Source organism: Geotrypetes seraphini, chromosome 6 (genome assembly GCF_902459505.1).
Source record: "Geotrypetes seraphini chromosome 6, aGeoSer1.1, whole genome shotgun sequence".
Taxonomy (NCBI): domain Eukaryota; kingdom Metazoa; phylum Chordata; class Amphibia; order Gymnophiona; family Dermophiidae; genus Geotrypetes; species Geotrypetes seraphini.
The window spans coordinates 3,645,850-3,671,036 of NC_047089.1; the positions used below are offsets into that span (position 1 = coordinate 3,645,850).

The 25,187-nt window shown below is 44.1% G+C and overlaps 2 protein-coding genes across 10 annotated transcripts in view; one reads left to right on the plus strand and one right to left on the minus strand.

Annotated features, from left to right (window-relative positions):
• Positions 1–3,605, minus strand: part of LOC117362068 (olfactory receptor 52K1-like) — a 31,400-nt gene extending 27,795 nt beyond the window's left edge. For 7 of the 8 annotated variants that reach the window (XM_033947830.1, XM_033947827.1, XM_033947832.1 and 4 more), the window contains exon 1: positions 3,419–3,605. The gene's annotated coding sequence lies outside the window, so the exon portion shown is untranslated. The remainder of the gene's footprint in view (positions 1–3,418) is intronic. The other variant, XM_033947823.1, reaches the window with a different exon arrangement.
• Positions 3,606–3,670: 65 nt separating this feature from the next.
• The window catches only part of CYFIP1 (cytoplasmic FMR1 interacting protein 1), a 138,704-nt gene continuing 117,187 nt past the window's right edge, over positions 3,671–25,187 (plus strand). The window contains exons 1-4 of one of the 2 annotated variants that reach the window (XM_033947822.1): positions 3,671–3,771; positions 18,470–18,593; positions 20,442–20,531; positions 23,219–23,296. In XM_033947822.1, coding sequence (XP_033803713.1) covers positions 18,477–18,593; positions 20,442–20,531; positions 23,219–23,296 — 285 coding nt within the window. In that variant the 5' untranslated portion in view covers positions 3,671–3,771; positions 18,470–18,476. Of the gene's footprint in view, positions 4,073–18,469; positions 18,594–20,441; positions 20,532–23,218; positions 23,297–25,187 lie in introns of both variants that reach the window. The other variant, XM_033947821.1, reaches the window with a different exon arrangement.

Below are 25,187 nucleotides of genomic sequence, written 5' to 3' on the forward strand. Positions count from 1 at the left end.
ATGATAAGAATAAATAGGAAAAGAATGGAGAATTAAACTAAGAATATTATCAAACCTCTGTATCATTTCATGATCCAACTACACCTAGATTATTATGTGCAGCTGGGGTCACCACCTCTCACAAGAGATGTGGAGGGGCATTTTCGATATGACATTTAAATCTGAGTTTGGACATTTTGTAGAACATGCACAAAAATCAAGTAGTGAACATGACCATTTCCCCCCCCCAAAAAAAAATAATCTATCTTTTTGTTTCCAAAATGAACATTTCCCAGATGTGTTTGTCCTCAGTGCGACTATCTTTTTGAACTATTTTCATCCAAAAGAAAAATGCCAAAAAACAAGCTATTGAAATGTAGGAGGGGCCAGCATTTTTAGCAAACTGGCCACACAGACATCCCAGCAGAATAGTGAGGTACCTTAGGTAACACTGAAGTGAACCACTGAGTGTGGGGCGCAGTGGTTAAAGCTACAGCCTCAGCACCCTGAGGTTGTGGGTTCAAACCCCTGCTGGGCAAGTCACTTAATCTCCCCATTGCCCCAGGTACATTAGATAGTGAGCCCACCGGGACAGACAGGGAAAAATGCGTGAGTACCTGAATAAATTCATGTAAACCGTTCTGAGTTCCCCTGGGACAACAGTATAGAAAATTGAAGAAATAAATAAAAAATAAAATAAAAAGGCCCAGGTATATTTCTCACCATAATCCCCTTATAGTGTATGATGAGCCTCACTGTACATCATACCAATAACCCTTATGCCAGTAGGTGTCACCTACATGTAGGTACAGTGGGATTTGGGTGGATTTTGAAAGGTTCATAGTTACTCCTGGCAGAATTATACACAAACATTTTGAAAATTCTGCACACAATATTTCAAAATTCTGTAAAGGTTTTTTTGTAGTGTTTTGCATAGAATTCTTCTATCCTGAGGCCTGACATTTCTTCCTGCCTTTTCATATCTCAGGTTCCAGCCTCAGTTCCCTCTTTCATTCCAACTGCAGTTCAGTCTCACTCTAAGCCCACCCCTCTGACACTTGCACCCTGAATCCCCTCTTTTGCCCCCATAGTCTGGCATCTCTCTCGCCACTGGATAAGAATCTCTTACTCCCTTCCCACCCCATTTCTGTTCTTGGTCAATCTCTTTTCATCTACCACCCCTCCCCATCCCCCTTGCGGGTCCAGCATCCATATCTCCTCACCTCACTCCCCTTCTCTCTCTCTATGATCAAGCATCTCTTCCTTCTTACCCCCCTTTCTGGCCTGGGTTTCCTTCTCACCCCCTTTACCCTGTATTTACTGGCCCATCATCCATGTCCCCTCCCCTCCCCTCCTCTCCCTGCAGGATTAACATCCATATTCTCTCCCCACACACTTTCAGTCCAACATCCATGTCCCCTCCTCTACTCCCCTCACTTACATTCCAGGATCCATTTCCCCTCCTCTCCCCCCTCCCAATTTGCAGTCCAGGATCCATGTCCCCTCCTCTTCCTTCCCCAAATAGACCTAGAATCCATATTCCCTCCTACCCCTCCAAATTGTGGTCCATTCAGTGGCATAGTAAGTTGGGGGATAGGGGGGCAGACCACCCTGGATGCCGGCACTTCTCTGCCCCTCCTCCATGCCACGCTCGTGCCCTCTCTTCCCCCACTCCATACCTTTATAAATCTTTGCCAGTGCGAGTAACTTAGGTCTGCTGCTCACACTGGCCTGGCTCCCCTCTGAAATCACTTCCAGGTTGCGGAGCCAGGAAGTGACATCAGAGGGAAAGCCAAGGCTGGCGTCAGCTGCTCACACTGGCAAAGATTTAGTGAGGTATGGGGGGAAGGGATGGTGGAAATGCGGCATGGGGAGTGGGGAAGGAGCAAGGGGTTGCAGAGAGGATGAAAGGGGATACCACCCTTGGCACCTCCTACACCACAGCATCTATTCCCCCTTCCCCGCACGGGTCCGGCCTCTCTCCAATTGATCCCCCCACCTCATGAGATCTGACATACCTGTGGGTCTCCCAGACCGGTAGTAGCAGCAGCATCTAGCTGGCAGAGGCAGAACTGAGAACAGACAGCTTGCGGCCGGCCCTACCAGGACCTTCCCTCTGCTGCATCATCCATCTACAGGAAGTGATATGGCAGAGGGAAGGTCCCGGTGCCTGTTCACAATACTGGCTGGCTACTGTCACTGCTGCTTCTTTGGGAGGCTGTAATGAACTATAAGAGGATTTTAGATAGTGCTGGGGAGGAGCCAGCTGTCTTGGTACATGTAGGTACCAATGACATAGGAAAATATGGGATGGAGATTCTGGAAGCCAAATTTAGGCTCTTAGGTAGAAAACTGAAATCCAGATCCTCCAGGGTAGCATTTTCAGAAATGCTCCCAGTTCTGCGCGCAGGACCCAAGAGGCAGGCAGAGCTCCGAAGTCTCAATGTGTGGTTGAGACGATGGTGCAGGGAGGAGGGGTTTAGATTTGTTAGGAACTGGGCAACCTTCTGGGACTGGGGGAGCTTGGCACTAAAGTTTAAAAAGGTGTCAGGTCAAAAGCGCGCCGCGACAAAGGCGCGCCCAGACAATTGAGCGCAGCGCAAAGGTGCGCGCCGCTCTAAATTAGTTTTTAGGGCTCCGACAGGGGGTGTGTGTGTGGGGGACCCCCCCCACTTTACTTAATAGACATCGCGCTGCGTTGTGGGGGGTTGTAACCCCCCACATTTTACTGAAAACTGAACTTTTTCCCTGTTTCTAGGGAAAAAGTTCAGATTACAGTAAAATGTGGAGGGTTACAACCCCCCATAACGCCGGCGTGATGTCTATTAAGTAAACTGGGTGGGTTCCCCAACAAAAACCCCCGGCGGAGCCCCTAAAAACTGTAATTTTGTGCAGCGCACGCCTCCGCACTGCGCTCAATTGTTGGCGCACACTTTTGTCTTTCACGCCGTTGTCTATGAACTGTTTAAAAAGGAGATAGAGCAGCTTTTAAACCGTGATGCAGAGGAAAGCTGACAAGTCGCCCAGGAGCTGATAGTTCAGTGTGAGGGGATACCATTGAAACAGGATATTTAGGGAGTCCCAGAAGAGAGGTTTCAATAATGGTGAAAGGAAGGCAGAATAAAAGACTGATTTTTTTGAAAAAACACTCCTTCCTCAGGGGTCCTAAGGATATGAAAATCACATTCTGGGGAGCCAAACTGGATGAAAAAAGAGTCCAAGGTGCGAAGTTAGAGGAAGATGTGAACGCAAAGAAGAGCTTGGCATCTTTTTTTTCATCCAGTTGTAGACCGTTTGGCTCCCCAGAATGTAGTTTAATACCCTTAGGACCCCAAAGGGGTGTTTTTCGAAACATGGACCATATTGGGACTGAACTTAGCAGCCTGGATATTATTTTGCTCTTTTTCCCTCTTCTTATCTCCTCCCTGCCTCGGGTTACCTCAGCCATCCGCATCCAATGTCTCCTTCCTCCTCCTTTTTCTGGACTCATTTGGTAACCCTCCTCCTCCTCCTCAGCTATGGCTGCTGTTCTCGGTGGAACTTCATTTCTCACCGTCTACATAGCTCTGGACTCGTCAACTGACAGGGGAGCCGTTCAGGCGGGAACCTACTACGCATGCTCAGAAACCCCTCTTCCTACCGCTCCATCTGAGCTCTTTGAGCGGCGCTGTGACGTCACCCGCCTGCGCGGCTTCCCCTTTTCGAGCGCCCCGCCCTCCTGCGACGCAACTTCCAGTTTCCGGCGGGGCGGGGCGCGTCTGAAGCGGAGCAGCTGCGGGAGCGGCAGGACAGGTAGGGCGGAGGCCGGAGGTCGAGGGAGAGGGGGAGCGTCCCCCACCCCCACCGACGAGGGCGCGCGAAGAGAGGTGGGCGTGGCGAGCGCGAGGCAGCCAAGAGTCCGGTTCCCTTTTCACCTGACATCGTAGAAAGAGGAGCAACGTTAAGCCTGAGACACGGAACGACAGGAATTGAGCGTGAAAAGTGCGGGAGAATCGTCCTTTTAGTTTTCATATACCGCCAATAAGAAGAGCTGGAGAACCGCGAAGTCTTTGAATCCAGGAGGGGGAGAGACAGAGTCCAGAGAAGGGATGAGGTTGGTCACAAATCAGACGAGGGCCCACTAGAGCAGTGGTTGTCAACCTTTTTACACCTATGGACCGGCAGAAATAAAACAATTATTCTGTGGACTGGCGGTTGACGAACACTGGGCTAAGTCGTGGGCCAGACCCCGCCCATCTCTACCCAATCTCCACCCCAGACCCCGCCCCCATAATAGTACTAATTGCACCTTGCACGTCCCTTGCCTCATCTGGAAGCCTTCCCTCCGACGTTGCAACGTCGGAGAGAAGGCTTCCGGTTCAGGCACAGGATGCCCGTAGGAGCCGATGCCCATGGCTTTGTGCACTGAATTAGGAAGAGGGAGCTGGCTTGAAGATAACGCCGCATCGATCGCACCGTGGACCGACGGTTGAAGAACACAGGGCTAAGTCGTGGGCCAGACCCCGCCCATCTCTACCCAATCTCCACCCCAGATCCCGCCCCCATAATAGTACTAATTGCACCTTGCACGTCCCTTGCCTCATCTGGAAGCCTTCCCTCCGACGTTGCAATGTCAGAGAGAAGGCTTCTGGCTCAGGCGCAGGATGCCTATAGGAGGCGCTGCCCGTGGCTTTGTGCACTGAATCAAGAAGAGGGAGCTGGCTCAAAGATAATGCCGCATCGATCGCACCGTGGACCGGCGGTTGAAGAACACGGGGCTAAGTCGTGGGCCAGACCCCGCCCATCTCTACCCAATCTCCACCCCAGACCCCGCCCCCATAATAGTACTAATTGCACCTTGCACGTCCCTTGCCTCATCTGGAAGCCTTCCCTCCGACGTTGCAACATCGGAGAGAAGGCTTCCGGTTCAGGCACAGGATGCCCGTAGGAGCCGATGCCCGTGGCTTTGTGCACTGAATTAGGAAGAGGGAGCTGGCTTGAAGATAACGCCGCATCGATCGCACTGTGGACCGACGGTTGAAGAACACAGGGCTAAGTCGTGGGCCAGACCCCGCCCATCTCTACCCAATCTCCACCCCAGATCCCGCCCCCATAATAGTACTAATTGCACCTTGCACGTCCCTTGCCTCATCTGGAAGCCTTCCCTCTGACGTTGCAACGTCAGAGAGAAGGCTTCTGGCTCAGGCACAGGATGCCTATAGGAGGCGCTGCCCGTGGCTTTGTGCACTGAATCAAGAAGAGGGAGCTGGCTCAAAGATAATGCCACATCGATCGCACCGTGGACCGGCGGTTGAAGAACACGGGGCTAAGTCGTGGGCCAGACCCCGCCCATCTCTACCCAATCTCCACCCCAGATCCCGCCCCCATAATAGTACTAATTGCACCTTGCACGTCCCTTGCCTCATCTGGAAGCCTTCCCTCTGACGTTGCAACGTCGGAAAGAAGGCTTCCGGTTCAGGCGCAGGATGCCCGTAGGAGCCGGTGCCCGTGGCTTTGTGCACTGAATCAGGAAGAGGGAGCTGGCTCAAAGATAATGCCACATCGATCGCACCGTGGACCGGCGGTTGAAGAACACGGGGCTAAGTCGTGGGCCAGACCCCGCCCATCTCTACCCAATCTCCACCCCAGATCCCGCCCCCATAATAGTACTAATTGCACCTTGCACGTCCCTTGCCTCATCTGGAAGCCTTCCCTCTGACGTTGCAACGTCAGAGAGAAGGCTTCTGGCTCAGGCACAGGATGCCTATAGGAGGCGCTGCCCGTGGCTTTGTGCACTGAATCAAGAAGAGGGAGCTGGCTCAAAGATAATGCCACATCGATCGCACCGTGGACCGGCGGTTGAAGAACACGGGGCTAAGTCGTGGGCCAGACCCCGCCTATCTCTACCCAATCTCCACCCCAGATTCCGCCCCCATAATAGTACTAATTGCACCTTGCACGTCCCTTGCCTCATCTGGAAGCCTTCCCTCTGACGTTGCAACGTCGGAAAGAAGGCTTCCGGTTCAGGCGCAGGATGCCCGTAGGAGCCGGTGCCCGTGGCTTTGTGCACTGAATCAGGAAGAGGGAGCTGGCTTGAAGATAACGCCGCATCGATTGCACCGTGGACCGATGGTTGAAGAACACTGGGATAAGTGGTGGGCCAGACCCCGCCCATCTCTACCCAATCTCCACCCCAGACCCCGCCCCCATAATAGTACTAATTGCACCTTGCACGTCCCTTGCCTCATCTGGAAGCCTTCCCTCCGACGTTGCAACGTCGGAGAGAAGGCTTCCGGTTCAGGCGCAGGATGCCCGTAGGAGCCGCTGCCCGTGGCTTTGTGCACTGAATTAGGAAGAGGGAGCAGGCTCGAAGATAACGCCGCATCGATCGCATCGTGGACTGGTGGTTGAAGAACACTGCACTATAGGAATTCTGGCACTAGACCAGTTTTCAATCACTCTAGAACGGATTGAATGGCTTTTAGTGAAATCTGTTTCAAGTTTATTTCAAAATAACAATAAAATCGGGGTAAAACAGAAAGCCACATTGATTAAAGCATTGGATAAGAGAGGAGGAGCAGTAGTAGTCTAACAATAAATATTGTTATTGACTTCAAATATGTTGGAAACAGAGACCATAGAATAATGCGTTTATAAGTTAAATCGCTTGATAAATTGAAGATCATCCAAACATGGGCTCCTTTTACAAAGGTGCGTTAGGGCCTTAACATGCGGAATAGCGCGCACTAAATTGCCATAAGCGTTAGCCGCTACCGCCTCCTTTTAAGCAGGCAGTAATTTTTTGACTAGCGCACCTTAATAAAAGGAGCCCCATATTTCTTTCCAGAAGGATTGAACATTACTACGTTCAAATAACATGTTTTATTGTGCCTAAATTGGATTTACAGGTCCAACAACTCTGAGATATTGATGGATTAATGCAATGTGATTTAATTGGCATCCAGCAAGACTTATAATAATAATAATAATAACAGTTTATATACCGCAATACCGTTAAAGTTCTATGCGGTTTACAGAAGATTAGTGGGGTACAAGTTGAGTTGACTATATAAAACATTGTTTGGCTAATAGAAATATTTCTTGAACTTAAAAGTTATTATGTTCCAAAAATTATCCCAGTCTGCTTCAAAGAAACTATGGGCTCCTTTTACTAAGGTGCGTTAGGGCCTTAACGCGTGGAATAGTGCGCGCACAAGATCTTAACGCCAGCATTGAGCTGACGTTATTCTAGAAGTGTACCGTGCGGTAATTTTGTGTGTGCGGTAAAAACGCGCACTTTAGTAAAAGGAGCCCTATATTGTAAGTAAACTTGTTAAAGTTTTGAAGGTATAAATTTTATTAATTTTTTAAAATGAGATGTTATATGACCTGTAACTAAGGATTGTTTACAATAAACAAACAATGAAGGAAAACCTGCTAAGTCCTTAATTTCTATTTCCAGTGCAATAGGTGTGTCATTCTGGACAAGTGGGTTATCTCCAAATGGCTGTTGGCCATATGCAGAAGGAATCCACTCTGGATTTTTTCAGAGATCCTTCTACTTCACTGAGATCTCTACTGCTACCCGCTTGTCCAGAATGACACACCTATCTACTGGAAAAGATATTAAGGTAAGTACATAATGTCTTTTTTTATTTTTTACCCATTTATAAGGCTGTATTTGGAAGATGGATTGTGAGTCAGCAAAATAGTTCCATTATGTTATTGTATTAGTGGTGGGCCCATGGGATCTCTTAGAGCAGGGGTGTCAAAGTCCCTCCTCGAAGGCTGCAATCCAGTTTTCAGGATTTCCCCAACGAATATGCATGAGATCTATTTGCATGCACTGCTTTCATTATATGCTAATAGATCTCATGCATATTCATTGGGGAAATCCTAAAAACCCGACTGGATTGTGGCCCTCGAGGAGGGACTTTGACACCCCTGTCTGAGAGAGAGAAAAAGATAATGGTTACTGCAGATAGGCAGACTGGATGGGCCATTTGGCCTCTATCTGCCATTATGTTTCTATGTTTCTATCTTTAATAAGTAAGTCATTCAACTCCTATATATTATGGAATTGCCAATAAATCTTTTTTTCTTTTTTTATCTGTGAGAATTTTAAAATCTGATATATATCTTTAAGTATATTTAAGGATGGGGTTAATAATAAATGTTAATGGTAGATTCATACCTGGGATTCTGAATAAGGGTATAGGAAATATTATTGATCAAATTGTAACCATCTTTGTAGTGAAGCATTATTTGCAGATGTAATCCATATTGCTCCTTTCGTTAATATATAGGCCTTGTGATATTGAAGAAGGTCAGGGAATTAACCCCAGCCCCCTTAGACTTTGGATTGTTCAGTTTTATTTTGGATATTCTTGGTGTTTTATTGTTCCATACAAAATTGATCATCAGTTTGTCTAAGGATTTCTAGAAGGCAGAGGAAAATATTGGAAACATATTCAGTATATACAGAATTTTGGAGACTGTCATCATTTTAAAGAGTCTAATCTTCCCATATCACATTAAATAGAGGTGACTAATTTTACTTTATCTGTAATTTTAGCCATGTTTAATTTTGAAGATGATATTAAATCATTATCAAAATACAGACCAAGGTATTTAATATTTATCACCCATGTAAAGGGACAGTTGGGTATGTTAAATGAAAGACAAAAGTATTTAAAGGCATTAACTCTGTTTTATCTCAGTTTACCCTATAACCATAAATTTGGAAAAATAGGGCAATTATTTTGATGAGCTCCATTATAGAATTTTGTGGATTAGATATATAAAGTAAGATATCATCAGCATATGCTGATAGTTTGAATTCTAAACCGTTCATTTGTATGCCTTTAATTTGAGAAGAATTTCTAATACCATATTTCCCTAACGATAGGCCATGGCTTATACATTGATTATGCAAACCTGCTTATGGGGTGCGACTTTCTTAAATGGGGTGGCCTATCTATGAACATCAACACTTAAGTTCCCCCCCCCCCCCGTACCTTTTAAAATCCTGGCTCGCTCTGTCTCTCCCTCACTGGATGGCTGCCTCCTCCAATCTCGCGGCCAGTAGCACAGGGCACTAGCAAGCTTTTCATGCTCCAGCCTGGCCCCGCGCCACTTTCTGAATGGCTGCCATCAGTTCTCGCTGAAACAGCCCGCAAACACTCACATTTCATACCTAGACTAAGGCACACCATCCCCCCATCTGTTAGAACACTAGATGGTCTTTGGAGCTTCAGGAAGGCCGTGAAAACCTTCCTCTTCACAAACCCAGCGCCTTAAGGACATGCACCCAGAAATGCCATCAGAGTCAACGCACCTACGCCACCTACTCTCACCAGATGCTGCTTAGTGTATATGTTTACTCTCATGTCTACATTGTAAATTATGCCATCTCTGTCCGGTCTCGATTATATTGTGGATGTGCTTTGTAACCTGTTCTGGGCTCCTTTGGAAGGACAGGCTAAATAATTGAATGAATGAATGAATAAATAAATAAATAAATAATACTTCTAGTGATTTACAGTGAGCATGCCTGATTAAGTCACGTAAAACAAAACATAAGACAATAATTTAAAGGAGTATTATTACATATAAACAGACCCCCCCACCCACACAATCCAGTTTGGAGAAAGGTTTTGGAAGCACTGGATAGCTTTCTCATTTTATACAGATTTTAGAGAAACCTGGAAAATAATATGTAGTGATTTTATGAAGAACTATTAGACTGTTTTTATTAGGTAATAGTTACAGTGATGCTAACAATAAGTGTGGGTCAGTATTTTACTCAGAAAAAAGGAAACAATACCATAATTAATAGTTTACATGTCATCGGCATAGACTGAAACCTTCAGACGGGTGGCAATGGAGAAGGAAAATAAACCTCGTGATTTTCAAGGAAAAAAGAACAGTGAGGAGACATAATGCAAAACAGGAAGCAGCAAAGAAGCAGTGTCTTTTTAAAGGTTATTAATATCCACAAAGGCACAGCAACATCCATCAAAATGGGCTCTGGACCCGCCCTGGTGCGTCTTGAGTGTGTCAGAAGTCACTCATTCTAAAAATTCTGATATGTGTCAACATTTGCTTTTTTGAAGTAAGGAGCCATCAGATGATTTACAGGTCCAGCAACAACCATCGTATGACCGGTTTATTTTGGCTGATTTCGTAGGAGTCCCAAAAACCCTATGGTACAGGAATATAGCTGTTTGAACGTGTAAGGCTGATCGAAGTGACTTCAGTAATTTAGGCCACATGATTAGCCACGATTGTTCGGTGAATGATGTATGCAATGAGGCATCCCATTTGGCTATGGTATCATGGGGAGGTGTAGTGGTGTGAGATTGGATATACTTATACCACTTAGATGTCTGACCTTTCATAGTGGAGTAGGTAAGAAAAAGATTAGGTAAGTCAGGAGGTTCAGCAAGAGAGGTGGGAGACGGAAAGGCAGATTTGAGGCTATGATGAAGCTGAATCCAGAGGAAGTATTGAGATTGAGGGATGTGGTATTTGACCATGAGATCGGAAAAAGAGAGCCATTGGTCATTCTGGAGAAGATGATGAATATACCAAATTCCCTGCCGTTGCCATCTCTTCCACGCCACCATCTCCCTATTAATTGTGATCTGAGGATTGTTCCAGACCGGAGCTGACGAAGATTCTGCCCATTTATGAGGGGAAATAGAATCAACGTAGCAAATCGCCGACCATGTACTCAGAAGGATGGGATTAGCTTTTATATAAGAAGTTAAAGGCATACAAGGGACATGTTTAAGAGAAAAAGGATCCGTCAAGATGAATTCGAGTTGTAGCCAGTTGGGATTGACGGACGTCGGATTAGATTCCTGCCAAAGAGAGCCTTGCGACATTAAGAAGGCCATGTGGTAGCTTCTGAAGCAAGGAAAATTAACACCCCCACAGTCACGAGGGGATTTCAATTTTTTAAGCGCAATTCTGGGTTGTTTTCCCTGCCAAAGAAAATCCACAAGGAGTTTCTCCATACGGGCGTAAACATTGTGAGGAAGGAGTATGGGAAGCATGCTGAGAACATAGTTTAGTTTAGGGACGATCATCATCCTAATGGTAGAGAGACGGCCAAACCAAGTGAGGTTGAGCGGAGACCATTTGCGCGTATATGTAGTAATGGTAGAGATAAGATGTTCGGTGTTAAATTATAAAGTGGAATCCAGAGAGGGACCAAAGAAGATTCCGAGATATTTTATTTTTTGGGGGGACCAAAGAAATCCTTGTCCAGTGACCTCCATCTGCACATCTATACAATTTAATGGCATAATTTCAGACTTAGAAATATTTAGCTTATAGCCGGAGATAGCTGAGTAGTGGCGAATCTGGGACAGAACCGAGGATAAAGATTCCGGGGTGACATAAAGTAGAATATCATCTGCATAAGCAGAAAGTTTAGCAGAGAAAGAGTCGTGTTGGAATCCCTGAATAGAAGAGTCTTTCCGAATGGCTAAAAGAAGAGGTTCAAGTGCAAGATTAAAGAGAAGAGGAGAAAGAGGACATCCCTGTCGGGTACCCCGCGAAGGGGAAAAAGATGAAGTTAAATGTCCATTAATCATGATTTTGGTTAGGGGGTGGGAGTAGAGGATTCTGACCATTCGAATGAATGATTCGGGGAAGCCGAACCAAGAGAGCGTGTGAAAGAGGAAGGGCCATTCAACACGGGCGAAGGCCTTTTCGGCATCTAATGCCATAATAAGGAGCCTATCGGGGTTGGTGTCAGTATGATGAAGAATGTGGGAAAATAGGCGAGTATTATTCGATGAGTAGCGGTCATGAAGGAATCCAGATTGGTCAGGGCTAATCAAATAGGAAAGAACAGATTGCATTCGAGAGGCCAGGATTTTAGCGAAAATCTTGGCATCAACGTTAATGAGGGAAATAGGGCGGTAGTTTTTAACGTCCTGAGGGTCTTTCCCCGGTTTAGGGAAAACAATCAGTGTAGCTTCGGTAAAAGAGCCGGTAGCAGTACCTTGGGCACAAAGATGATGAAAGAAGGCTAGCATGTGAGGTAATAATGTCTGTAGGAAAGCTTTATAGAATTCCGTGGTCAGTCCATCTGGTCCCGGGGATTTCTTGGGAGCTAGAGAAGTAATTGCTTCCAAGAGCTCCTGTGCTGTGAATGCCTTGTCAAGAAGAGGTAAGTCAGATGAAGAAACCGTCGGATGAGGCATGGTTAGGAAGGAATCTGCCAAGGAGGTCGAGTAAGAGGAATCAGATGAATATAATGACTGGTAGAAGGAGAGGAATTGAGATGATACCGCAGAGGTCCCAGTGAGAAGAGCACCGGAGGAGTCTTTGATCGAAGGGATAGAAGTTTGGTTGGAAGATTTTTTTAAGAGATTCGCTAGCAAGTGGCCGGTCTTATTATTTTCCGCATAGTATGTAGATGCTTGAACGAACACTGATCTGGCTGCAGCAGTACTAAGTAAAGAATTGTATTCGAAACGAAGTTTACGAAGGTCCGTTAGAATAGGAATATTAGATATGTCAGATGCATGTTTGGCTTCTGCAACGTGAATACGTTGCTCTAGGTCCTTGATTCGTTCTTTTCTGACAGAATGGAGTCGAGAGGAATATTGGATGATGACTCCCCGGATATAGGCCTTAAAAGTATCCCATGTATTAGTCCAAGAGGTTTGAGCAGGTAGATTAGTGGCAAAGAATTCATGTATGGCGTCAGAGACGGAGGAGACGAAATCAGGTTCCGTAAGTAGAGAAGAATTGAATCTCCATTGTCTGGATTTGGGCGAGAGAGTAAAGTGATCGCAAGTCAAGGAGATGGCAGCGTGGTCTGAGATGGCAATATCTCCAATGGTGGAGGAGGAGAGATGGTCAACAAGAGAGGAGCTAGTAAGGAAATAGTCAATGCGAGAGTAGGTGGAGTGGGGGGTCGAGAAAAAAGTATATCGGTCAGCATCAGGGTGGTGAAGTCTCCACGGGTCAATGAGTTGTAACTGTGAAATGATGTCATGTAAAGTGAACCAAGACCGGGTCTTTTTGTATGTTGCATGGGATTTCCTATCTTTATTCACATCAAGAATGAGATTAAAGTCACCCCCTATAATAACAGGGGTAGTAGGGTCTAGAAGGATGTGAGTGGCCAAATTGGTAAAGAAATCTGGTTGGTCAGTGTTAGGAGCATATAAATTGATAATGCGGACGGGTTGTTGCGAGATGGTAAGCTTAGTACTAACCCAGCGTCCATTCATGTCATGAGAACAGAAGTCAATGGAAATGGCTGGATTTTGACGTATAAAAGTTATGACTCCATTTTTACCATTGAGTGCAGGAGAGTATAATGGTGGCGAATAGCCTTTCAGGGTGAATTTAAGGGAGTCAGATTCTGATAGATGCGTTTCCTGTAAGAAAACAATATTCAAAGTTTCAAAGTTTCAAAGTTTATTATTTTTCTTGATTAATCGCTTTATCTAATTCAAAGCGATGTACATAGTAAAATATAATTAAAAGAAAACATACAATACAAACTTTAAATACTTACAATGAATAATAAAAACTACATTACATTGGGTAAGAGGGGTTTATGAAATACATTTGTCAAATAAAAGAGATACATAGGAAAAACACAAAAGGGGAAACATTAAAACGAATGGTACAAAAATATTAGAATTATTGGTCTGAATATTATTAAATTAAGTATTAAAAGCATCATTAAATAAAAATGTTTTTAATTGTATTTTAAATTTTACCAAGTCTTGTTCATTACGTAAAAAAATTGGAAGAGCATTCCAGGTTTGTGGGGCTGTTACAGAAAATATAAATTGTCTGAATTAGCATCCTGCAAATAGGAGATTATTTTGCGTTTTTTTATACAATTATTAAGACCCTTGACGTTGAGAGAAGTAAATGTTAAAGGCATGGCAAAACATCAAAAGGATTCATGACATGTGCAATCAGGCAACAATAATTAAATGATGGGAAATATAAGGTTATATATATTAAGAGGGTACACCATGAAAGTAGAAAAAAGAATATGAACCATTCAAGTGAAAAATGCATTCATGAACAAGGAGTAGAAAAAAAAGAAAGAAAGATGGAGGCACTTAAAACAAATGTCAATGAGAAAGCTGCAAAAGCAGCAACAAAAAACTGGGGAGACTGTTAAGTCAGCCAGGCAGCCGGGGGTAAAAAGCTAAACACGGCAGCCTAAGTCCGAACTGTTGGCAACCATCATCTGAGAGCTGTAAGAATGAAAAATAATTCAAATTGGTATTGCAAGGGTACTAGTAAAAAGAACAAAAAAAACAAAAAACCAACAAGTGAAAAAAAATTCAGCAGAGAGAGAGATAAGTAGAAGGCATATCAATAATATTCAATGAAAAGGGCTAGAGAGTAGCAGAGGAAATAAAGCTAGAAGAAAAAAAAAAAAAAAAAGGGTTTGAGTCATAGAGGTTATTTGATTCTTTAGAAGGCAATCAGAGAGTATACTTACTAAGTAGGGTGTGAGAGAGCCTAATTGAGGTGAAGTGGACCTTGAAGGGAGAGATAAGGAAAGTAAATAAAGGCTATAGCAAGGGAAAGTCAGTTATATAATGAATGAGTCATCTAGCAGGGGAAGTAAACAGGCATCGGAAAGATTAGTCAGAGAGTCCAGCGAGACAACAAGTCATGCTGCGGGCTATCTTGAGGGCAGAGGAGCGCAGAAGGTAAAATGGAGGCAAGGAAGAGAAAAGGGGGTGAGAAAAGGATGCAAATATGCAGAAGAAAAACAGATAGAAGTAGAGAGACGGAAGAGAAACATCGGAGGAGCAAAATATTGAGTCATTCAAAATATTTCACGGAGGCTTGTGAGCCTGAAGTGCAGGCCGCAACTACCATCGGAAACAAGATGGAGTCAGAGGAATCCACGAGGGGCGATCCGGAGAGGCAGGTAAGTCCATGTGTGAATGTGTAAAGGCAGTCATAGTCACACAGCATCGATGGAAGTCGGGGATTTTTCTTCTATGTAAGATGCCAGCAGATCCGGATCGGTAAAGTCACGGGTCTGATTGTTGTAGGTGACACGCATTCTGGCAGGGTAGTAGATTCCGAAACGGGCACCCATCTTTTTTAATTGAGGACGTAGAGCCAAGAGTTGCTGTCTTGATTTCACAGTGTTCTTGTGTAGGTCGGGCAGGAACAGTATCTTATTGCCCTCGAAGGTAACAGGAGCGAGTGAACGGGCTTTTTGCATGATATCCAGTACCTGCTGGTACCGGAGCACTTTGAATATGATCGGCCGAGGTCGCTGATCACGCGGTTGTCGGGTTGAAGGGGTGCGATGGGCTCTCTCGATCTCGAAGTCCTTCGTGAATTTAATGTCCAAAATAGAAGGAATGAATGTTTCAAGGAAGGCCAGCATATTAGTGCCCTCCCGATTTTCCGGCACTCCAAGCAGCCGCACGTTGTTCCGACGCGAGCGGTTGCTCGCATCCTCGAGTTCCCGCTCGATGAGAAGAGAGCGCTTAACATGCGTCTGCAGGGCCTTGATATTGGCATCGGCTGTGGCAGATTTGATTTCCAGATCAGCAAGCTTGGTTTTGAATGCAGAGATGTCCGAGTGTATAGTTATGAGTTCATCTTTCATCTCTGTTAAGGCATCCTTCGTGTCTGTCATAATATCTTGAAGAGAACGAATTGCCTCCCATAAATCCAGCATGGAGGGAGCCTCCGGCTTGTCAGATTTTTCCTGAGCAGATTTAGCAGGTGATAAGGGCTCAGGTTTGTGACGTTTTCCAACTTTTGTTGAAGCCATCATGTAAAGAATAGATTCTGCTGAAAATGATGAATGAAGAAGCAGAAATTTAGCTCAGATGAGGAAAATAGTAGGTAGGGCTGCTGGAGCTGATCTAACCCACGACCATCCTAGTCGGGCTCCACAGCGCCCCCCCCCGTCACTCATTCTAAAAATTCTGATATGTGTCAACATTTGCTTTTTTCCTGATCTGAAGAAGAGTTATCTTCGAAAGCTCATAGTGCAATAAAAAATGTATTAACTTATTTTATTTATTTAAAAATTATATACCGCAAAATAACTATATATTACCTAAAAAAAGGAAAATGTTTATCCTTAAATACCTTTAAATAAGAATATAATTAAAACATTATCACCAAAAATGTACATTCACAACCAATAAAAGGTAGTTCATAAAATATTTCAAATTAGACATTGTGGGGTCCTTTTCCTAAGATGCACTAGCTGTTTTAGCGCGCCTTAGTAAAAGGACCTCTATATGAATAACAGCAGAGATTCGACTGAAAAAAAATCACATGACATTTCAAATGGAAAAGCTAAAAGCTATTGCAGGTACAAAGTGCTGGGCAATAGCAAAAGCATTATAGTAGGCAATCAAAAATTCTACAATGCCGGCTAATCGGATGACATCTAAGTTATTAAAATCGCCGGCCGTGCTATCCACTACCGCCTCCTCTTGAGCAGGTGGTAGTTTTTAGGCGAATGCGGGGTTAGCGCATGATGAAAAGTCACACGCGCTGAAGCTGCTACCGCGGCTTCGTAAAAGGAACCCTTAATGTTGTAGTATGTCTCAACATGTGTCTAATTCTAAGAAATTACAGCTGTAAAAGAAGTATACCAATGCACTTAGCAAATGCTTTTCATATACAAGAGTGTCGGTTTAACAGGTTAATGACCGACTAAATGCAAAAAAATCAAAGCTAGCATTGGGCAATATGGAGAACATTGTTGTAGGCAATTGGTAATTCTATACCTGCTAATCCAGATCTTAAAGATCTCCAACCTTGTACGAAACAGCTGTAAAGAAAGGATAAAAATGCACTTAGCAAATGCTTTTTGTGTGTGAGTGTTGATCTAACTAACCCTCAGTAAACAATGAGTGTTAGTTTTAAAAAGCATTTGCTAAGTGCATTTGATATCTTGACATCTGCTTTTGAATTCTATAGCAGCTACAGTAGTCAGTGTTTGCAGCAATATTTGACCATCGCTATCATCCAGCTACTACAAGTGGGCACCTTGTTTCTTCAGCTACATCAGCAGTCATTACATAAACATCCTGTTAAGGAAGAATCTAGTAGCCATTAGTATGGCTTAAGTGTATCATCCATGATTCCGACAATTGATGTCTTTGCACTGCAACTACATCTGCTCTATGTAGCTCTGGCTCTTTTTTGCAAGGTTGCAAACCAATGCTGCTCTCTGGTTCAGGCTGAACATTGTGGCTCCCTTTCTCTAGCTCTTCTTGACTTCTCTTTTCATACTTTCTAGCTTACCTATGTTATTTCTCTTAAATCTGCTTTTTACCTTTTTTTAGATCCACCCCCTCTTCTTTTTTTCAACTGATTTGCTATGTCCCACAGGTCTGATAGTCTTTCCTTTCTTAGCATCCTGTCTCATACCTGATAACATTCTTTCCTTTAGTCTTACCAGACCAGCTCAGAAACCTTCCTGTTAGGTTTTATTAGTGGTAGGCCAGTTATTCTTCTGCTTCCTTTTCTTTTGCAGACATAATTGCTTCACCTTTCAACTACCATGTATACTCAAATATAAGCCTAGCTGAATATAAGCGGATGCACCTTTCCTCCCCCCCCTAAACAAAAAAAAAGAAAAAAGAGGGAGGGGTTGTTTGGCTGGTCAGAATCTCCCAAATTTCTATTCTCGGTTTATATCCAGGCCAATCTATAAAGACTACTAAAACTAGACATTAACCGTAAGCTTGCTTGTTTTATTATTTTTGTGTGTTTGGAGGGGGAGGTATTTTTCAGTTTGGAATTTAAGAACATTTACAATGGGAATAACTCATGGGATCACACACTGTAGCAGAATTACCAAATATCATATCCATAGAATTTTGTTGTTTCAGGATTATTCCACATGGGTGGCCATACTGGCAGCAGTTGATAGAGAATAAAGTGTACTTCGCTCTACTGTATTCTGTGTGACTGAGAGTTGTTTATGATGGGACAGAGCAGTTCTTTTGGTTTTCCCAAGAAGTGAAAGTAGCTGTGTGGATCTTAACATTGACAGTGGCTTTGTCAGGTCACTTAATGATGGAGCTCCCCAATGACATTGACAGAGAGAGACCTTTTAGTATGGGAAAGATTGTGGCTTGCATATTTTGCCATTTGGCAGCAGCTGTATGATTCTTTAGAATTGCAGTGATGAAAGGAACCTAATTCTCAAACTCAGGGGTGGGAAATTTCATGGCGACACCAGGAAGTACTTCTTCACCGAAAGAGTGGTTGATCATTGGAACGAGCTTCCAGTACAGATGATCGAGGCCAACAGCGTGCCAGATTTTAAGAATAAATGGGATGCCTATGTGGGATCCCTGCGAGGGTCGAGTCAAGGTATTGGGTCATTAGGCGCGGGATCTCTAGGAGAGTAGGCTTAGGGGGGTGGGTTAGTAGAGTGGGCAGACTTGATAGGCTATAGCCCTTTTCTGCCATCATCTTTCTATGTTTCTAAACTTTTTCCTTTCTTTATTCTCAGTGCCATAATGACTACGCAAGTGACCTTGGAGGATGCTTTATCCAATGTGGACCTTTTGGAGGAATTACCTTTGCCAGACCAGCAGCCGTGTATTGAACCCCCTCCATCTTCCTTACTTTACCAAGTACGTTACCTGGTTTAAGGGTTCTAGGGGAACTGGTTATGCTGTAGAACCATCACCATTTTTCTCAATCCCAGTCATATGGAATTCAAAACCAACTTTTTAACTGTCTGTTTGAAAAATGCAGCTTCTAAGAAGTGAATATCTTCATATGATTCATCCAGTTTTAAATGACTACAGTATATTTTTGAATTTAACAAATACAGGGTGATTAGTGATACATCAGTCCAAGTTTTGTCTCAAAGTGCTATATGTGGCTTCCCATACCTAATTCCTTCCATACTTACACCAGAGTATCTGCAGTCACTGGCTCCACAGCAATAACAATGCAATTTTTGACCTCGCCTAGGGTTGTGGACAATGGTGGCACGTGCACAGCATTGTTAATGTATCCCCGAAAAAGTCATCGCGCAGCGTAAGATCCTGCTTTCTCGAGCTACCATTACCACCGATGGATGCTCTGAGCACCCTGTAGATTAATTCTGTAACTTTGATGAAGCTCATGGTGCACTTTGACTACCGATTCAGACCTTGAAAATTGTAGTATACAAAAAGCTGCCATTTTCTCACACACTGTCTATTACAGAGATTTACTGTTTCATTTGGCGTGTGCCTAGTTAATACACGATTGATAAGTATGGAATGATGCTCATTTGAAATTGCATGAATCATTTTGAAAACCCTGTACGTTTAGTTCCTTTATTTATAGTTCTCTGTCCTATCCTTCAGTGGTCAAAATGCAGGAAACAGGCTTCTTATCTTATTGGGTAGCTGCATGTGGCTATGGATGTTGCAATGTAGATACTGTGGCATAGATTTAATAAAAGGGACATGTAAAACTGGAAAAATAAATATGTTTCTTTGACCAGATGGCAAAGAAAGATGGTTAAAGGAGAGTGCTATGTAAGAAAATTTATGTAAAGCATTAGAGCAATGCTTCCCAAACTTAAGTTCATGAATTCATCCTAGAAAAAGTGTTACATAGCTCACTGCTGAATATTACTATGGTCACCTTCATGGAAAGCTATGCACCGATGCCAATGCCTAGTCCACCCTTCAAAGCAATTTTGGAATGGCCATCAGAGCTGTTGTTATATTACTCTTGATGTCCTGAATAAAAACATAAGAATAGCCTTACTGGGTCAGACCAAAGGTCCATCGAGCCCAGTAGACCATTCTCACAGTGGCCAACCCAGGTCCCAAGTACCCAGCTAGATCCCAAGTAGTGCTGTTTATCCTAAGAATAAGCAGTGGATTTCCCCAAGCTATCTCAATAATAGCCTATGGACTTCACTTTTAGGAAATTATCCAAGCCTTTTTGAAACCCCACTGTACTAAATTATTCCTCTTCGTCTGGTCTAGCATTACATGGCTTAAACACAAAGCTGTGAATGCTAAAGACCTAAGAACATGTCAATATATATCAAGTAAATCTCTATACAATTTTCCCTCCATATTTGCAACTTTGATACTTGCGACTTCTGTCATTCATGGTTTTTATCTTGATGGCTCTGCCCCCCGAATGACATCATCCTGGAGTTGTGAGAAAGCTCAGGGGAGGAGGTTTCAGTGTGGTGCGGCAAACGGCAGCATCAGAGAAAAGTGTGCAGAGAGAAAATTTTAGCATTTGTTTGTTTTTAAAAACAATCACAAATAACTGATAAGTTTTGTATTTGCAATTTTATGTATTCGTGGGGGCTATACCAAAAACCTGCAAATATGATTGGAAAAAGTTATTTGCGGGCCATCTTTGAATGTAAATATGGAGGGAGATGTGTCTATTGCCTCATTATAGTGCATAACATGTTCATTGATTATAACCGAGTGGTTCATTGTTTTTCATCCTTGTAGCCAAACTTTAATACTAACTTTGAAGACAGAAATGCGTTTGTCACAGGCATCGCCAGATACATTGAACAAGCCACTGTCCACTCTAGCATGGTAAGAAAACTTTAACAAACATTTTTTTTAATCCATTTTGAGTATGTTGACTTCAGTTGATCTGGGTTGGGTTTTTTGGGGTGTTTTGTTGAGAATAATTTTAAGATTTAAGGTAGAGTCAAGTAATGTAGTTAGAAATTAAGTATTGTGGTTGTCATGTCAATCTACCACTATTACGACTTGTGTCCATTCACCAAAGTCCTGTTTCTTTCCACTGATGAGCACTTTTTAAATTCCCGTGAACTTGCTTCAGAAAGATTCTTAAGTAGCAAAGAGGGAGTAAGGTTTTGCCACAATTGCATGATTTGGATCTAACACTTATTTAAGTTTTGTTGTATCTGTTCTTGACCTGCCCATTTGAGAATGGAGGCAATTCTAGAATTTCCGAAGAAGTCCATTTTTCCTCTGTTCTGGGGAAGGCTGCTCATTTGTTCAGGTATCAATGGCAATCCTCAACAGAAAATCTCATACGTCGCAGATAAAGTATAACCTAAGAATATGTAGAAATAAGGATCTGCAAAACTCTCTTGTACATAATGTTTCATGTTTATTAAAATTTGATGCAAATGCTTAAAGATTCAAAGTGAAATACAAATGTAAAAAATGGGGTGACAAAAACATTTAATTGTACATATATTGAACAAAAATGGACAGACTACAGTAGGAAAGAGGGTGGAACTACAAAAAATGTAAGAAAAGGGCAAGATAGAGGTTTCACATAATAGGAAGGGGATGGAAAGCAGGAGCAGAAAGCATTTAAATACATTTTTGGAGAGCTCTGTTCTCTTTTTGAGGTCAGTGAAGAAGTAGCACAGTTGCAGAGGATTCCATGCAGCCAGCCTCTGGTTTAATTGATTCTGTCTTACTGGGACATAAGGTAGCTGTACTGCTCTTATGAAAGGAGTATAGCTCTTGAAAGCTACTCACATGTATATTTACTGGTAGTTAATTGGGGGGGGAGACTGTCTCCTTGTTTCTGTGGGGTAGCAAATGCCATCTCAAAATCATTCCCCCTCCCTCCTCCCATTCCTTCCGACAACACTGGATCATTAGTTGGAGAAGGTAGGAGAGTACGTATAATGCAGTTTGATCTCTCAAGCATGTTTAACTTAGTAAATCACAATATCTTGGTAGAAATAACAGGAAATGTCTTAAATTAGTTCCATGGTTTTCTATTCGATAGAATCCCAGCATCCAGATTCTGGGTGAAAGGTGCTCAGTCTATTTTTAATCAAACGAGTACTGTCAAACTGACCTCCCGCAATTAGAGATTCAACATTTACACAGTAGCCGAGCTCTTGCCAATTTCAAAGAATTGTATCCTTACCGGCGCATGCGCTGTTAAAATAGCTTGATCCCTGCCGCTGTGGTGTGTGATTCATGGCCGTGTTCCATTTTAGAACCCGGCGGCAGGGAACATTCTGGCCACTCCTCTCCTCCCGCTCTCACTCACCAACCGGAAGCGCAGGCAAGCTCTCTCCCTACCCACGTCCTCGGCAGGGAACACACCATCCACCCTCGTTCACCACTGCCGCCGCCGCTGATCCTCCTCTTCAGAGCAGCCTGCGATTGTGGCCGGCTTTAAAGAACCTCGCAGGCTGCTCTCCAACCTCAGTAGCACGTTCCCTCTGATGCACGGGTTCACGTCAGAGGGAGCGTTCTACCGAGTTGGAGAGTGGCCTGCGAGGTTTGCTAAAGCCGGCCACCACGATCGGCAGGCTGCTTTGAAGAGGAATAGGCCAGAAAATGCCAGGATGGAAGGACGGTAAGAAGGGGATCAATACAGGGGGCTAGGGGGAGAGGGAAAGGGGGCTGCTTTGGGGGGGAGGTGTGCTGGGGACAGACAGCTTTGTTCTGGGGGGAAGACAAAAGGGGCCATGGAGAGTCAGGGAGAGGGAACGGGGGCTACTTTGGGGGGAGGGTTGTGCTTGGAGCAAACAGCTTTGCTCTGGAGGGAAGACAGAAGGGGCCATGGAGAGACAGGGAGAGGGAAAGGGGGCTGCTTTGGGGGGGAGGGGTGTGCTTGGGGCAAACAGCTTTGCTCTGGGGGGGAAGATAGAAGAGGGCCATGGAAAGACAGTTAGGGTGAGGGAAAGGGGGCTGCTTTGGGGGGGGGAAAGACAGAAGGACACAGACAGCGGCCAAGGAGAGAGAGAGAAAGAAACACAGACAGACAGACACATCTATTCTAGCACCTGTTAATGTAACGGGCTTAAAGACTAGTAAAGGAATAGAAACAATCTGAAAGTCTTCTCTTTCAAGTTCATGCAAAAAAAGCATTAAAGAATGTAGAAGACAATAGTAAACCGCAATAAACTTTATTAAGGTATTTGTGGTATATAAACTACTCTTGCGTGTATATGTGCTGCTTGTTAGGAATTCTACAAGTAATGGATGAGTTTTGGGTTTAATCCCTTTCCTGGAAAGATGAGCTAGAATTTGGGCCCTGCTTGATCTGATTAAGTGAAGGCAGTGGAGGGGTGAAATCATTTGTTCAGGGAGACGAGAAGAATTAATAGAAGAAACATGCTTTCAACCATGGCCTCCCTGGCTCTCATACTGTGCTTCTAGCTTAGGCCCTCTTTTGTAATGTACAGTAATTAATGCTTAAAGACCACTTTCTCTCATTATGACTGCAAATAAAGAAATTAGAACTATCTTTGCTTTTCATAATTATTGCATTATAGAATGAAATGTTGGAAGATGGCCAGGAATATGCTGTCATGCTGTACACATGGAGAAGCTGCTCAAGGGCAATTCCTCAGGTATTTGGGTCTGCTAATACGTTGTAGCTTAGGTACTTGGGGGGAGGGGGGAAAGGAGGGTTGGGTAAGAGATGCTGTTTGGAAAGCACTTAATCCGATCTGTTATGTCCTTGTGGGGATAGACTGAAGAACCTTACCATTCAAAGGTGTGATATAATTCCTTTATGAAAAATGTTGGTGAAACAAATTCAGTCCTTTATAGAGGAGCAGTAATATCACATCTGCACCAAAGATGCAGGTAGCGGACCGGCAATAAGATGGGAGGTTCTCTGCAGTCTTCTGCATTGAGTGTTGCGCTCATGAATGTTTATTAGCATATTTTATACAGGTACTTTCTCTGTCATTAGCGGGCTTACAGTTTATTTTGTACCTGGAATAGTGGTCATAGAGAGCCACAGTAGGAATTGAACCTGGTCCCCCCCCTTTTCCTGGTTCCCAGCCTTTGTGCTCACCATTAGGCTACTTCTCCATCTATCAGTTTATGAGAATTCATGTGTGCACTTGGTGCAAACAGCTCCTAATACTTAGGGCGCATGGGCAATCCCTGGAGGCTAAACATTGAAGGGAATCTAAGATGGAGAGAGATACAGTAGACGGTGGCATAGCGAGGGTAGGAAGTGCCCCAGGTGGTGGTACCATGCGTACCCCTTCACTGGCACGAGCAGCATCTCCAACCTTCTGCCTGCAGCGATCTCGGCTCTCCCTCTGACATCCTTCCTGGTCCCACGACCAAGGACCGAGCAGAGGGAGAGCTGAGGCCAGCCCAAGCAGCAGGTTGATGCTGTTGCTTGCGTCAACGATAAGTTAGAGGCACAGGGGGAGGGAAGGCTCATGTGCAGCAGGAGAAGGGTGGGGGCAGAGAGGTGCCCAGCGCTCCGTCCCCCGCTGTCCTCCTACTATCCCACTGATAGTAGAGAAGTCCCACCTCCATTCTGGCAAACTTTTGGAAGGAGATCGTCTCCTTGCTGTGGCAGGAAGTGATCCTGTAGCCGTGACATAATATCCTCTTGCACCCTGGATGAGTCTCCAAAGGCATGTAACCAGGAGGGAAGGGTTTGAATCGGTAGCCACGACATGTAGATATCTGGTCTGCTGGTGGGTGTGAGGATCATTTGGTCAGTTACCTGCCTGGCTCAAGGGTGCCAGAGCTCACCATCTAGAGAAGATGGGCCACCGTGTGAGCGGACTGCTGGGCGCGATGGACCTCAGGTCTGACCCAGCGGAGGCATTGCTTATATTCTTATTAGGCAGTGCTGGGAGAGAAGTCTTTGTCTTGGTCTAGAAAAGTGTGGAAGCAAAGTACTGAAAACAAAATCTAGGCTTTTAGGTAGAAAGTTGAAATCTAAAGCCTCCGGCGTAGCTTTCTAAGAAATGCTCCTTGTTTTATGCATAGGAACCAAGAGATGAGCAAAGCTCCAGAGTCTTAATGTGTGGATGAGACAATGTAGGAGGAGAGATTTAGATTTATTAGGAACTGGGCAGCATTATGAGGAAGAGGAGGCCTGTTCCAGGAAGATGGGCTCTACTTTAACCAGGGTAGAATGTAAAAATAAAAGAGAGAGCAGGGAAAGGTCTACAAACATTAGGTCAACTCTTTATGGATGAGAATATTGTTCTGTTTAGGGAACTAGAGGAGGAGTTTGGATTAGATACTAGTGGTAGACTATCAGAATGGCAGTCACAAGAAACCCTCCTTGAGTGGGCTGTAGTGGGCGAGGAACTATAACTAGGTTTTATAAAGTGCTATTAACCCACAGGCCTACCCAGAGGACAACTGGGGAAAAGACATCCAGCCCTTGTTGAAGGTGTCCATTTGGAGCAATATGATGGAGAATGAGTACAAAAGGCTTTTCCAGTGGTACCATACACCAGTGCGCCTAAAGTTCATGTA